Genomic DNA, 16,814 nt, shown 5'->3' with positions numbered 1-16,814 from the left:
CTACACTGCCCGACTCTCATGCATGGTCGACAACAACTTCTCCTTCAGGCGATCCGTGTCCCCACACAATCAATGACGGTGAACCATTGCCGCCCATCATCGATATTGGCGAGCCGGGTGCGTATGCCCTCATAAGACATGCTTGTGAGAAATAGGGAGCATTTCAAGCCATCAACCATGGCGTTCCCTTGAGTTTGTTTCGTGAAACTGATTTCCAAGCTCGGCGGCTGTTCTCGCTGCCCATGGAATGGAAGCAGCTTGTTGCACGGCCACCATCGGGAGCCACCGGATATTGCTTGACTCGTATTTCCCCCTTCATTCCAAAGTTGATGTGGTCTGAGGGCTTCGGCATGATGGGATCCCCAGTGGAACATGCTCGCCAACTCTGGCCCCAAGATCATGCCAAATTCTGGTACGAGCGTTACTTTGCATGCTAGCCAACTTTCGCCTCAATATCATATGCCAAATCCTTTTTTCACATCTCCAATCCCATTACTATAGATTAAATATTTTATTCGATGTAACTTTATTTTTAATGATATTTTATCATTTATATATCATTCGTTATATATAAAAATTACATCTCAATCAAATAACTATATAATGAAACAAACTCAGATAGATTAGAAGTTCTTACTTGGTCAATGAGTCGATGAAAAATGCTTTCTTCACTGCTTCGCATGCATTAAGCACAAATGTCAATTTGTGGTGTGGTTTTTTGTGACCACATCTCCTCCATGGCTGACAGCTGAGATGCATGGGATAATCCATTTGTCTGCGAATAATTTGTCTTTTTATTCTTTCAATTTTCTGTTCCTCTTTCTGTCTCTTTTCCAGTATAATTCGTTGGTGATTTTGGGTATTGGTGCAGCGAGGTGATGGAACAATGGCAAGCGGAGATGAAAACATCGTGCGAGAAAGTAGTGGGAATAATGCTCGCCTCATTGGGCTTAACCAATGAAGAAGATATGAAATGGTTCGAGCCCAAAAATGGGTGTGACGGAACCCCATGTGTGCTTCAACTGAATTCCTACCAGGTTTGCCCGGACCTTGACCGAGCCATGGGGTTGGCCCCTCATACGGACTCGTCCCTCATCACTTTGCTAAACCAGAGAAACATCAGTGACCTCTGTTAGAAATTAAACTCAACTTGGCAACAAAAGACTTTAAAAAGTCAAAGGCGGTAGAATGGTGACATGAAACGTGACAGCAACAAAGAATTAACAAATATAGAAATAAGCAAAGTTGAAAAGTTTTTGGCAATATGCACATGCTTAATTATTAAGCATATTAAGGTGGTCCCATAAAAGGGATAAGTTAGCAGCAAGCAATTCTTATCAAATAAGAATGGACTTTGAAAAATCAAAATTGCAGGGAATTTAATCAAGACAAGCAAGTATTAAGGCGGTAGAGAGAAATTGAGAAATATCCACAAAGTTAAAAATAAGTCGGTTACTACACCTATAAATATGTATGTAGATTAGTTTTAAATGTAATATAAGTGAGAAAAAAATGAAAGGTTAGAAAAGCCAGAATGAAAAATAGCTTAGCAAAGCTATTAGAGAGAGAGGGTGAAGCTGTAACACCCCCAACCCGTACCCGACCCGGATACGAGTCCGACGTGTCACATTGACTTTTCAAATCTTGACTCTTAAGAAAAATCCCGGGAAATTTAAAACTTTATTTAAAACAAAATACAGACTTTATTAGAGTGCTCGTACTTAATGACTTATTACATGCCAACACTTTATACATAACCAAATACATACTTTGTCAAATACTTCTGATCTGATCTTTTAGTAGTGATACTGTCTTTGCCACTTCTATTCTTTCACTTCTCGTTCTTGGTACCTACGTGTAAATCACTTACACGCTAAGTCATAGACTTAGTGAGGCATATAAAACATATAATATAACCATATATCATTTCATATAAATAAAAGACATACATATACAAACACTATCAATAATCCTTTCCACTTACCATATACTCATCATATAACACATATAATTCATGTATGTGCATTCATATCATTGAATCACTACATATCAATATGCATGAATCTATGGTATGATAACAATATACAATCAGGTCATGCACACATGCAACTTACCTTCTTTATCACTTTCACTTTCATTTGTCTTTCAATTTCATTGCCCATGTATATTATTGAGAATAGAGGTATGTGAGTACATTGAGGTTGTGCACTAATGCTCACCACAGCTCGTATAAATGTCCCGAAGGACCTATCCAGAGTCACACAGACCCCGGTAACTATCCAGAGGTCATAAAGAACCTCGGCAACTGTCCATAGGTCCCAAAGAACCTAGGTAAACTGTCCATATGTTCCTTAGAACATAGGTATATGTCCATATGTCTCGAAAGACATAGGTAAAACCCTCGACTCTTGGCATGCCAACTATACCTATAGCTCTCGTATCATATACTATGGGCATTTATTTATACATTTTGTATCACTTGTTCTTTCTCTTCTATCATATCACATCATGTATGTAACCATATATCTCATATCATATCACATGTATTATATATACATGTATTCATGTAAATCATTTCATGTAATTCATATCACGTATATCACATGTGCATAAGCTTATAGCTTCTTTCACATATACATGTAGTCACATAGCTTTCTTTCATGTAACCATGCATGTCATGTCAAATAACATATATCATATGTTGCATTTCACTTAAGCATATAAATCATATAACATAGCATCCATCTATTTCTATGTATTAATGCATACATGGTAATCACATAACAATTTAGAAGTTACTTCTTACCATAGTAAACTCCATCACTGGCTCATCACAAGCCAATGTTAATTCAATAAAATAAGTACAAAATAAATTGCACTCACCTTAGCTTTGCTTTGATTCGATTCTAATTCCTCAATTGTCCTGAAACGGATCACTTTCTATCTCTACATAACAATACACAGATTCATATCAATATTCCAATTGATATATTCTAAACTGTCACTTCTTAGGCTAAGAGAAAGCCCATTTCCTCTTTCAATGAAGGTATGCATCGATGCACTACTTGTGCATCGGTGCATAAAATGCATTCGATGTTTTTATTTTAAAAGGATGCATCGATGCATTATCTATGCATCGATGCATCAAAGGCATTCGATGTTCTTCTTTTAAAGGAATGCATCGATGCACTTATGAATGTGCATCGATGCACCTTGTCCAGAAATTGCATTTCAAGCCTGAAATTCATCAATTCTTCATTCAATTCTTCTATTTTAATCCCCTATTATGACTTTAAACTCAACTATCATTATTGAAACCAACTTATGTCCATATAAATCATATTTATCTTCCATATTTCATCAAGATTCTTAAAATTAAGAATCTTACTAAACTTTCAAATTTGTTATAAATCTTTTCTAACTTCATAAATCTCTTATTCTTCTTGATGACAAGTCAAATTCCATCTTAAAATCTCTTATTAACTCTTTCCAAAATTTCCTTTAAAAACCCATTTTCTTTAATCTTTCATAACTTCTTTATCTTTCAATCTTAAGATAACCTAAGCTTTCCTTAAGCTTTATTATCTAATAATCAAAACCCAACCATAAATTTAGCAAATAACCAACTAACAAAGAAACTCACCTTTGCAAGCTGGCTCTTCACGTTTGAGAGAAGATGAAGATGAAGAAGATAAGTCTAAAACTTATCTCTTCAATCATACCTCTCATATATTATAATACCCATTTATTAATATTTAATATTATCTTTGTTCAATGACCATTTGCCCTTCATCTACTTTAATAATTACTAACAACTTTTAGGAATTATTTCCAAATAAATCATCGAATTATTCCATTCTTCTACTTAATTCATCAAATTCTTAAACTTTATAATTAGCCACTAACCCCTAGTTTGGGATGTTACAATTCTCCCCCTTAAGAAATTCGGCCTCGAATTTTCACTTTATAACAATATGAAGCAATCCTTATACAGTCCTCTTTAATTACTCACTACATATCTCTTTCACTCATGCTATAATAATCTAACACCACTTATAACACTTATCCTACTTGATTCTTTAAACTCTATCATTCTCATATCTTTCTCTATTTATTCCTCATTATCAAGATTTCCTTATAGCATAACTAAACCATATATTTTCTCATGTTCTCATACGCTATTTAATCCACTCAAGTAACCACAAATCTTATTTACCTGAACATTATACCTTAATGGGTTTATATCAATAAAACTACTACAATTAACTCATAACTAAAATTAGTACTTCTCTCATCAATTTACTGTTCAAATGTAATTATGCTAGCCTAAATCAACCAATATCATAACGCATTTACTATACAACCGAAAGATACCTGCTAATAATTCTGGGTCCTCACAGTCTTCATTATCATTAAGATTATATTCTAGCAGTGGAGCGCATCTCTTGTTGAGTAAAAGATTCTGTTTGATTTCTTTCTCTACCTCTACCCCTACCTTTGAGACATCAAAACAGATCGTTCTGATTGTACAAGCTCTCTGTCCTTCAATGGACAATCTCTCATGAAATGTCCTATTTCCCCACATCGGAAACAAGCTCCAGATTTAATTCTACATATCCCACCATGATATCTTCCACAATTCTGACAATGTCTCAATTGTGCTCTTCTATCACCAGACTCTACAAATTGAGTCTGTCTATCTCTCATCTGACTTGATCCTCTAGCGGAGGATGTCATCGACTCTGACCGTGCTTGAGATCGAAAACCAGAATCTCTACTTCTTTTGGGTGATACTAAACTCGATGAAGGCCTCATTCTTTTAAAAGATTGAACTCTTTGATCCCCATAACGTTCATTCTGAGCTCTTTCAAGAGCTTTTGCACGATTCACTACCTCTTGAAACGAGGACAGATTTAACACAATCAACATCTCCTTTAATATCGGGCGTAAGCCCTCCACAAACCATTCGCATGCATCTTTTTCTATTGGAACTAACTCAGCCGCAAAACGACTCAACTTATTGAATTCACACTCATATTCATATATAGTGTGATCCAATTGCTTCAGATTCAAGAATTCTTGTTCATTTGCTTGAACTGGTCTCTTATATACTTGTGTTTGAACTCTTCTAAAAACAAGAACCAGGTCACTTGGTCACTTGTCATTCTTAGAGTAACGTTCGTCCACCATATTCTCGCTTGTCCACGAAGCAAGGAGACTACTCCGTCTAACTTTTCCATATCAGACAATGAAGTCCATCTAGCATAATCTTTACGTCATTGAGCCAAAAGTCCGCTTCAACAGGACTCTCCTCAACTTCACCTTTGAATTCAGGAGCTCCTAATCCTTTTAAATCTTTTGCTATATTCCTTCTCGGAGTGGAAGGAGCAGGAGATTGGAAACGCATCAACACCGCGTCTAACGTTCTAAAGAAAACGTCTTGGTCTTGCACAGGCACTCCAGAAAGTGTCTGTCCTTCACCTTGCCTGGCCAGGGCAGGTGAATTACTACCTTCAGCTAATATATCATTTCTCGCTACATCTCGGGAGTTGTCTTGTCCAGACATCTAATAAAATACAATCATATCATTCTATTAGCAAAACAATATACTTACTTTCTATCAGATCAGAAGTTTTCACTATTTCGTTGGCATGTATACTTTTTAAAACACTTTTGACTTCGTTTTTAGCCTAGAATCGGCTAAACCGTAGCTCTGATACCATTAAATGTAACACCCCCAACCCGTACCCGACCCGGATACGAGTCTGACGTGTCACATTGACTTTTCAAATCTTGACTCTTAAGAAAAATCCCGGGAAATTTAAAACTTTATTTAAAACAAAATACAGACTTGATCAGAGTGCTCGTACTTAATGACTTATTACATGCCAACACTTATACATAACCAATACATACTTTGTCAAATACTTCTGATCTGATCTTTTAGTAGTGATACTGTCTTTGCCACTTCTATTCTTTCACTTCTCATTCTTGGTACCTACGTGTAAATCACTTACACGCTAAGTCATAGACTTAGTGAGTCATATAAAACATATAATATAACCATATATCATATCATATAAATAAAAGACATACATATACAAACACTATCAATAATCCTTTCCACTTACCATATACTCATCATATAACACATATAATTCATATATGTGCATTCATATCATTGAATCACTACATATCAATATGCATGAATCTATGGTATGATAACAATATACAATCAGGTCATGCACACATGCAACTTACCTTCTTTTATCACTTTCACTTTCATTTGTCTTTCAATTTCATTGCCCATGTATATTATTGAGAATAGAGGTATGTGAGTACATTGAGGTTGTGCACTAATGCTGTCACCACAGCTCGTATAAATGTCCCGAAGGACCTATCCAGAGGTCACACAGACCCCGGTAACTATCCAGAGGTCATAAAGAACCTTGGCAACTGTCCATAGGTCCCAAAGAACCTAGGTAAACTGTCCATATGTTCCTTAGAACATAGGTATACTGTCCATATGTCTCGAAAGACATAGGTAAAACCCTCGACTCTTGGCATGCCAACTATACCTATAGCTCTCGTATCATATACTATGGGCATTTATTTATACATTTCGTATCACTTGTTCTTTCTATTCTGTCACATATCACATGTATGTGTAACCATATATCTCATATCATATCACATGTATTATATATACATGTATTCATGTAAATCATTTCATGTAATTCATATCACGTATATCACATGTGCATATAAGCTTATAGCTTCTTTCACATATACATGTAGTCACATAGCTTTTTTTTCATGTAACCATGCATGTCATGTCAAATAACATATCATATGTTGCATTTTCACTTAAGCATATAAATCATATAACATAGCATCCATCTATTTCTATGTATTAATGCATACATGGTAATCACATAACAATTTAGAAGTTACTTCTTACCATAGTAACTCCATCACTGGCTCATCACAAGCCAATGTTAATTCAATAAAATAAGTACAAAATAATTGCACTCACCTTAGCTTTGCTTTGATTCGATTCTAATTCCTCAATTGTCCTGAAACGGATCACTTTCTATCTCTACAACAATACACAGATTCATATCAATATTCCAATTAATATATTCTAAACTGTCACTTCTTAGGCTAAGAGAAAAGCCCATTTCCTCTTTCAATGAAGGTATGCATCGATGCACTACTTGTGCATCGGTGCATAAAATGCATTCGATGTTTTTATTTTAAAAGGATGCATCGATGCATTATCTATGCATCGATGCATCAAAGGCATTCGATGTTCTTCTTTTAAAGGAATGCATCGATGCACTTATGAATGTGCATCGATGCACCTTGTCCAGAAATTGCATTTCAAGCCCGAAATTCATCAATTCTTCATTCAATTCTTCTATTTTAATCCCCTATTATGACTTTAAACTCAACTATCATTATTGAAACCAACTTATGTCCATATAAATCATATTTATCTTCCATATTTCATCAAGATTCTTAAAATTAAGAATCTTACTAAACTTTTAAATTTGTTATAAATCTTTTCTAACTTCAGAAATATCTTATTCTTCTTGATGACAAGTCAAATTCCATCTTAAAAATCTCTTATTAACTCTTTTCCAAATTTTCCTTTAAAAACCCATTTTCTTTAATCTTTCATAACTTCTTTATCTTTCAATCTTAAGATAACCTAAGCTTTCGTTAAGCTTAGTTATTATCTAATGATAAAAACCCAACCATAAATTTAGCAAATAACCAACTAACAAAGAAACTCACCTTTGCAAGCTGGCTCTTCACGTTTGAGAGAAGATGGAGATGAAGAAGATAAGTCTAAAACTTATCTCTTCAATCATACCTCTCATATATTATAATACCCATTTATTAATATTTAATATTATCTTTGTTCAATGACCATTTTGCCCTTCATCTACTTTAATAATTACTAACAACTTTTAGGAATTATTTCCAAATAAATCATCGAATTATTCCATTTTTCTACTTAATTCATCAAATTCTTAAACTTTATAATTTAGCCACTAACCCCTAGTTTGGGATGTTACAGAAGCTATTAGAATATTAAGTGTGAATGTTTGCGTGAGATAATTAACATTGTTAGCAGGCTGTTATGCTGTTGTTAGAAGTTGGTTAAAGTTGTTAAAACTGTTGTGCAGTTACAGCCAGCTCAGCTATGCAAACTTGTATATAACACCAGCTGGTGTATTGCAAATAATGAGATACGCATTTCTGTTTAGTATCCTTTTATCTTGGTTTTCAACATGGTATCAGAGCCATAGTTTCTGGGAAGTTTTTTCTTGTTTTTCTGATACTATCTCTAGATCTATTTTTCCTCATCATCTTAATGAATATCGGTTGTGCTGATCAGAGCACTATATGAAATTTTCAAGATTTGGAAAAACCTTCACCAACAAGGTGATTATAGCTCTTGATGAGATTAACTTCCTTCTCTGGAAACAAGTGTTGTTGACAGTTCAGAGCCATCGGTTAGATTGATTTCTCACCGGAGACGTTCAACCACAACCGACAACTGTTATTGATGAACCAGGAAATCAGATCTTGAATGAAGATCATGAAATTTTTGTAGCACAAGATATTTTCTTGCTTATTGGTTCCCTTCCACGATTAGTTCATATCTCCTTCCTCAGTTTGTAGGTGCTGAGCCGGTAACATCAGTTTGGCGTACAGTTCTCAAGTTTTTTGCTAACCAATCCACTATGACTGTGATGAGCCTCCACTGTAAGCTCAGGGCAATGCGCAAAGGAGAAAAATGCATAAGATCTCTTATCACACAAGTCAAAGAGGCGTCGCCAGACATCAATAGTTGTGCGTTGAATGAGTAGAATCGTCTCTTTCTATGCCGTGTGTGCAAGAACCACGTCCTCATTGACTCCAGCGACGACTTCTTTAGCCGCATCCGAATAGCAGCGGAGGCCGGAGAGGTGGTGGATGGAATCCTCGCCACAAAACTGTCAATCTGCGGTTCAGTGGTCATATTACATATCACCATGGTAGTTTAGTGGAAAATGTCCATTGCAATGACATCGACTGTGACCTTGTCCTCGGCAAGAGATATGTTGCGAGTGGTCAATTGTTGAGGGAGCTTCCAGTTATGTTTTTTGTATGGGAAGAACAAAAACCGACCATTTTTCTTAAGCTGGTCCATTTGCTGTATTGGAATGGGTTCCGTGTGGTTGGCCCTCAGAAGGCTTTCGTTAATGAAATCTAGAGGAAAATTCAAGCCAATTTCTACACCGGAAACTACTGCCGTTGGTTTTGTTTTTTAATTTTTTTTTTGTGGGAGAATACTTGATCTAAACATGATTTTACACTTTGTTCAGAAAATAAATGCTCGTTTTTACTAAAAAAGTCTGTCAAGGATCATTGTATAAGAGGATGAAGAAGAAAGAGATGAAGGTGAATAAGAAGAATGAAAGGAAGCATTGGCACTTTCGATTAAAGTGAACGGAAGGAAGCATCGACACTTTCGATTCAAGAAGAACGGAAGGAAGCATCGGTACTTTCGATTCAAATGAACGGAAGGAAGCATCAACACTTTCGATTCAAATGTTCATCTTTTCATCAAGAAGATTGAGAAAGTAGGGAGAATATTATAATATTAAGTGTGAATGTTTGCGTGAGATAGTTAGCATTGTTAGCAGGATGTTATGTTGTTGTTAGAAGTTGGTTAAGGTTGTTAAAACTGCTGTGCAGTTACAACCAGCTCAGCTGTGCAAACTTGTATATAACACCAGCTGGTGTATTGCAAATAATGAGATATGCATTTATGTTTAGTATCCTTTTATCTTGGTTTTCAACAGAAGCTTAGCAAAGCTTATAATATCGAGGTTTGTTTGTAAACTAGTCGCAACTAGTGTTATAGTGTTGTGGTATTGTAATATTGGGGGTAATATCATTGTAACGTATTTTACCTCGTATTAATAATATTTCGAGTTATATAAATTATCGAGTGCCCACCTATGCTTCCAACAAGTGGCCTCAGAGCTTGGTTCGAGTTTAACGTGGTGGAGAAGATGACCAACATGATTCAACCTCAAATCCCAAAATTAACAAAGACGAATTATGGCAATTGGAGCATTCAAATGAAGGTGTTACTAGGCTCTCAATATTGTTGGGATATCATTGAGGATGGTTACATCGAGCCTGAAAATGCAGAAGCAGCCCTGACCAATAAAGAAAAGAAGGTATTGAAGAAATCTCGGAAAAAAAAGATAAAAGAGCGTTTTTCTTTATTTTTCAAGGAGTAAACGAATCTACCTTTGAAAAAATTTATGATGCGAAGATCGCAAAACAAACGTGAAAGAGTTTGCAAAAATCTCTCAAAGGTGTAGAAAAAGTAAAAAAGAATACGTAGCCGCAGCAGCGTGCACTTGCCAAGAAATAAGAATCGATTGGAGATGACAAGTGGAGAAAAGCTCGGAATGGAAAGTCGAGTTTGAGGGGGAGCGTTAGAAATCAAACTCAACTTGGTAACAAAAGACTTTGGAAAGTCAAAGACGGTAGAATGGTGACATGAAACGTGGCAGCAACAAAGAATTAACAAATATAGAAATAAGCAAAGTTGAAAAGTTTTTGGCAATATGCACATGGTTAATTATTAAACATATTAAGGTGGTCCCATAAAAGGGATAAGTTAGCCGCAAGCAATTATTATCAAATAAGAATGGACTTTGAAAAGTCAAAATTGCATGGAATTTAATCAGGCAAGCAAGTATTAAGGTGGCAGAGAGAAATTGAGAAGTATCCACAGAGCTGAAAATAAGTCGGTTACTACACCTATAAATATGTATGTAGATTAGTTTTAAATGTAATATAAGTGAGAAAAAATGAAAGCTTAGAAAAGCCAGAATGAAAAATAGTTTAGCAAAGCTATTAGAGAGAGAAGGTAAAGCTTAGCAAATGTTAGAATATCGAGATTGTGTTTGTAAACTAGTCGCAACTAGTGTTATAGTGTTGTAGTATTGTAATATTGGGATAATATCGTTGTAACGTATTTTACCTCGAATTAATAATATTTCGAGTTATATAAATTATCGAGTGTCCACCTACGCTTCCAACAACCTCCAAGTGTATAAAGATGGTGCAGGGTGGGTCGCTGTTGAGCCGGTTGAGGGAGCCTTGGTGGTTAATGTTGGTGATTTGATGCACATTGTCTCCAATGGGAAGTTCACGTCCGTGTTGCATCGGGCGGTTGTGAATAAGACGTGCCACCGTGCGTCTCGACTGCGTTCTTTTATGGGCAGCCATGGGATGTCGAGGTCTCACCATTGAGAAAGTTGGTCGATTCTGATCATCCGCCATTGTATCGTCCAGTGATTTGGAAGGAGTATCTTCAAATCAAGAAGAATGATTTTAGCTCGGCGTTCGAGTCGATTCGCCTTTGACCTTAAAACAAAAAAACAGGGAGATAGTAAAATGTGATGCAGTCATGCAGAAGTCGATATGAAATGTTTCTTTTTTATGAGAGAATAAAATGGTTCAAGTATTACAGACCGTCCAAAGCTTCTTAAATATGACAAAATAATACATTAAACAAATAATAACTAGTAAATAAGAAACTTTAAAGAGCTTTGGATATTCAAAGCACTGAGCAAAGGCCTAAGATATTCAACTATGTTCGATATTGTGATAGTTTCTCAATAGAAGCCTAAGACTCAGAAGATTGAACGGTGCAACAAAAAGAAAATTCTCAAACATATCTCATATATTTTAATTAAAGGTTTCTTTTTCGAAAGCCAATGCGAAAATCAATGGCGGAGGAGCGTTTGACTCGTTGTCAAATTTGTTTCCCACTTCATTATGACAAGATTTAGTTTTCATTGATCGATCAACGACGCTTCTTGAGTCGTATGACATCTTTTCATTATACAAAATAAATTGAACAAAAATCTTCTGGTCCCTTTTACGTGCTCCTTTGCATTCTCCACCAATAATTTAACGCCACGTGTATTAATGAAAACTTAAAAGAAATTTGACCTCCAATTTACCTATACTGGAAGAAGTCTCGACACTGTTCTCCATCGACACTGTTCTCCAAATCGTTGCTTATAGTTTAGTTCATGGTGAAACTACTGAATCTCCTTTTTGGGGATTGCCATTGGGATCGAAACCTAAACTAGATAAGCGTTTGATACCATATAGAAGAAGAATTAACAATGAATATCCATTGTTCATTTCCCATTTCATTAATGACAATAAACTAAGAATGGTAACAGGGCGGGTTCGGGCCGGGTTTTGCTCACCCCGTCCCCGAACCCGAAATCCCCATCCCGATCCCCGTCAGAGATTTTTTTTGCCCCGTCCTCGAATCCGACCTGAAATATTATTCTCAAACCTGAACCCGAAAATATTATATATATAATTAATATAAAATATATAAAATATTATATATATATATAATTAATATAAAAAAATATAAAATATTATATATATAATTAATATAAAATATTATATTATATATATATATAATCGGGGCGGGGCGGGGATACCTTGCCCCGTCCCCGAACCCGACCCGAAAAAAACATCGATACCGACCCGATAATATTCAAACCCGACCCGACCCGAACTTGATCAGGTTTTGAATTTTCCCTTTGGGTTCGAGTCATTCTACCATCCCTACAATAAGCATACTTGTACACAACAAAGTTTATTACTGTGTAACAAATATTTAATCAAACGCAAACACAATGATAAAATTATAGATAATTACTAAAATAAAAATATATAACATTTGAAATTTGGATTAGGTTGTTGCATAATCCTATCAATCCTCACCCAGTCACCCATGAAATGAATGTTCTCTTTCACAATATTTTTTTTAATTGTTCTTTCACAATATTTGATATGTAACTATTCAAAATAGAAAGTTGATTTTGATATTCAACCTTTTAAAAAGAGTCAAATTATTATTATTTTTCTAACTAAATCTCTGATTAAAACATTTGATTTCAATAGTGTTAACATAACAACGTCCATGATACTCCACATGTACTTCATGTTAATTTTTTTATTTTAATTTTTTTTATTTTAAAATTATTTGTTAACGACACATTAACATAACGTATGCATGGATGCCACATCAAGGCAATTAAAAATTTAATACTTTAATAATCATTTTTGTTATAAAAAATTATTTGATTTTTTAAAAAAATATCAAGACTAAATTTAGTTAAAAATTAAAATTTTAATTAATAAATGGTATAAAATATTAAAGATTGGATTTTTTTGTTATACCTAATTAATTTTACCCCATCTTTATGATTTATTTATTAATTCAATTAATTACTAGATAACATCCACTAAATTCGAAGAGCAAAAATTAGTATATGTAATGCATTCTGGTCACTGTTCTTTATTGTCACCCTCATCCATACATTTGTAGGGTGAACTTACCATGTAGACAAAGTTCAAGCAAGACAACAACAGTCATAGAGGACTGTCTATATATATGTCAGATTCTTACAAAACAATCTTCACTCACTCCCAAATTCTCATATTTTTTTTCTTTCATATGAATCCCAACATGAAGCCCAAAACCCAAACCTTCAACCACCTCCTTCCGTTAGATTTCGACAATGTGACTACGCTGCCCAATTCTCATGCATGGTCGACAACAACTTTGCCTTCGGACAATCCATCTGACCACGCGATTGATGACGGTGAACCATTGCCGCCCGTCATCGATATTGGCGAGCCAGGTGCGTATAACCTTGTAAGACATGCTTGTGAGAAATGGGGAGCGTTTCAAGTCATAAACCATGGTGTTCCCTTGAGTTTGTTTCACGAAACCGAGTTCCAAGCTCGGCGGCTGTTCTCACTGCCCACGGAACGGAAGATGCTTGTTGCACGGCCACCATCGGGAACCACTGGATATGGCTTGGCCCGTATCTCCCCCTTCTTTCCTAAGTTGATGTGGTCTGAGGGTTTCGGCATAATGGGGTCCCCAGTGGAACATGCTCGCCAACTCTGGCCTCAAGATCATGCCAAATTCTGGTACGAGCATTACTTTGCATGCTAGCCAACTTTCGCCTTAACATCATGCCAAAATCTTTTTTCACGTCTCCAACCTAATAATTTATTTGATCTAATTGTATTTCTAATAATATGTCATCATTGATTCACTTACGATACAGTATTATATATATATATATATAAATTCAGATAGTTTCGAAGTTCTTACTTGCACGATGAGTCGATGAAAAATGCTTTCTTTACTGCTTTGCATGCATTAAGGACAAATGTCAATTTGTAGATGGTGTGGTTTTGTGTGACCGCATTTCCTCAATGGCTGACAGCTGAGCTGAGATGCATGGGATAATCCATTTGTCTGCGAACAATTTGTCTTTTTATTCTTTCAATTTTCTGTTCCTAAAACCTGTTCCTCTTTTTCTCTTTTCCCACATAATTCGTTGGTGATTTTGGGTTTTGGTGCAGCGAAGTGATGGAACAATGGCAGGCGGAGATGAAAACATTGTGCGAGAAAATAGTGGGAATGATGCTCAGCTCATTGGGTTTAACCCATGAAGAAGATATGAAATGGTTCGAGCCCAAAAGTGGGTGTGACCGAACCCAATGTGTGCTTCAACTGAACTCCTACCCGGTTTGCCCGGACCCTGACCGAGCCATGGGGTTGGCCCCTCATACGGACTCGTCCCTCGTCACTTTGCTAAACCAGAGCAACATCAATGGCCTCCAAGTGCATAAAGATGGTGCAGGGTGGGTCGCTGTTGAGCCGGTGAAGGGAGCCTTGGTGGTTAACGTTGGTGATTTGATGCAAATTGTCTCTAATGGGAAGTTCAAGTCCGTGTTGCATCGGGCGGTAGTGAATAAGTCGTGCCACCGTGTGTCGACAGCGTTCTTTTATGGGCCACCATGGGATGCCGAGGTCTCACCGTTGAGAAAGTTGGTCGATTCTGATCATCCGCTGCTGTATCGGCCAGTGAAGTGGAAGGAGTATCTTCAAATCAAGAAGAATGATTTTAACTCGGCACTTGAATCGATTCGTCTTTAAAATTAAAATAAAAAGAAGGGAAACAATAAAATGTGATACAGTATTTGATATGAAATGTTTCTCTTTATGGGAGAATATAATGGTATAAGTATTGCAGACCGTCCAAAGTTTCTTAAATATGGCAAAACAATGTACTCAAGAAATTACTGTAATGGTTTTTCTCTTTGGTAGATAAGAGAAAACTAATGATTTTGTGATGCTCTCTGTCAAAGTGTGTTGCAAGCAAAGAGCAAACTCTCTGCAACAGTATATGATGAAAAATATTTGTGCCAAATACATCAATTTAACTGTTTGGAAAGGTAATAAATATATCAAATTAATAAAACTAATGACATTTAAATTAAAAATGTTTTCACATTCTGCATTACAAATCATAAATTATAACTTACCCAAAAAAAATCATAAATTATACCACGTTAAATTAAAGCATTTTGATGGGGGAAAAACAAATTAAAAACTTAGGAAGAAAGTTATAATTTATAATTTTTTTAATAATATAAGATGATTACAAGTAGTATTCAAAATATTTATTAATTATTGACAATGCACACATCTTGCAGACGTAATTCTTTGAAATTATGATCTTTAGAGAATACAATACTCATCTTAATTACTGAAGTCACCTGATGGATTCAATTTAAAAATAAAATCAAACTTTAGAAGATGCTTAATACACAATTTAGACCCTAAATTGGCATTTGACCCCTGGATTTTAGACGTACTTTTTAATTAAGTCTAATAGTAAAGTGGCTCTAAGAAAGAAAGAAAAAACTAAAAAAAAAAACAATTAAGCTCTCATGGAAAATTTGCACATAATAAAGCCTTTATAGTAGAAAATTTAATCAATTAAGCGCTTTCATTAACATTCACTCTTACTATTTCTGCTGACGTGGCTAACTTATCCATGTGGAGAGCTTAATAGAGTATTGTCTCTTATATTAAGAACTTAATTGAGTGTAAATTATAAAAATAATTTTAAATATATATTTTTAAAAAAATAAATTACAAAAATTATATAGGATCACAAGGAGTGGTAAAGAAAATATTAAAGATATTATAAAATGTATTAAGATTTATACAAAACCACTTGTAAATATACGAAAGCAAATATTTATTAGGGATTCAAAATTTTCTCCTTTCATCTTTATTTTCATCTGCAAAAAGTTTCACCATCTTCTTAATGTATAACTTAGAGTTTTATTATCACTTTCGATTAGGGATTGATGTATAATTTTATATTATGAATGAAATTCTAAAATTTTAATAGGGGTTGAATTTATAAATTTTCATGGGTAAAATAGATTTTTAATATAAAACAAGTAAAAATTCTAAAATATATAGTGATTTTAAATTTTCAGAGGGACGACTATCTTCACCCGCTCCCTCGACCCATCTCTACTTTCAACTATCATCTTCAAATGATCTAACTGATTAAAGAGGGTGTTATTTTTTTAAGATCTTAAACTTGAACAATTACCTCTATAAGGTATGTATATATTATTAATAATTAAACTATATTATAAACATATATTATCCTTTTATAATCGTCCCAAATTATTAATATATATATCATTGAGATCATCTTTAACATACAACCACTTAATTTTCAAATTATTTTAAGTCCCAAGCCATCAATAGTATCTTCATCTAAATCTCGACCAAATCCATCATACTCCACCTTCACAAAACTACTTTCTCGTCCGCTCGCTACTTGGCATTTTATTTTAGCCCTCATTAATCTCGA

At 35.0% G+C, this 16,814-nt stretch overlaps 2 protein-coding genes across 2 annotated transcripts; both read left to right on the top strand.

The window, feature by feature from the left end:
- The first annotated feature begins 350 nt into the window (after window positions 1-350).
- On the top strand, window positions 351-11,409 carry LOC120134202 (gibberellin 3-beta-dioxygenase 1-like). Its single transcript, XM_039150680.1, has 3 exons — window positions 351-412; window positions 872-1,119; window positions 11,114-11,409. The coding sequence occupies exons 1-3, from the start codon at window positions 351-353 to the stop codon at window positions 11,329-11,331; spliced, it is 528 nt and encodes a 175-aa protein (XP_039006611.1). The 3' UTR covers window positions 11,332-11,409.
- Window positions 11,410-13,582: 2,173 nt separating this feature from the next.
- On the top strand, window positions 13,583-15,137 carry LOC120134709 (gibberellin 3-beta-dioxygenase 3-like). The gene is made up of 2 exons (XM_039151150.1): window positions 13,583-14,052; window positions 14,494-15,137. The coding sequence occupies exons 1-2, from the start codon at window positions 13,583-13,585 to the stop codon at window positions 15,068-15,070; spliced, it is 1,047 nt and encodes a 348-aa protein (XP_039007081.1). The 3' UTR covers window positions 15,071-15,137.
- The last annotated feature ends 1,677 nt before the right edge of the window (window positions 15,138-16,814 follow it).

The sequence above is a fragment of the Hibiscus syriacus genome, unplaced genomic scaffold (assembly GCF_006381635.1).
Source record: "Hibiscus syriacus cultivar Baekdansim isolate YM2019G1 unplaced genomic scaffold, ASM638163v2 tig00110597_pilon, whole genome shotgun sequence".
Lineage (NCBI taxonomy): Eukaryota > Viridiplantae > Streptophyta > Magnoliopsida > Malvales > Malvaceae > Hibiscus > Hibiscus syriacus.
This window is presented reverse-complemented; position numbering and strand designations above follow the sequence as displayed.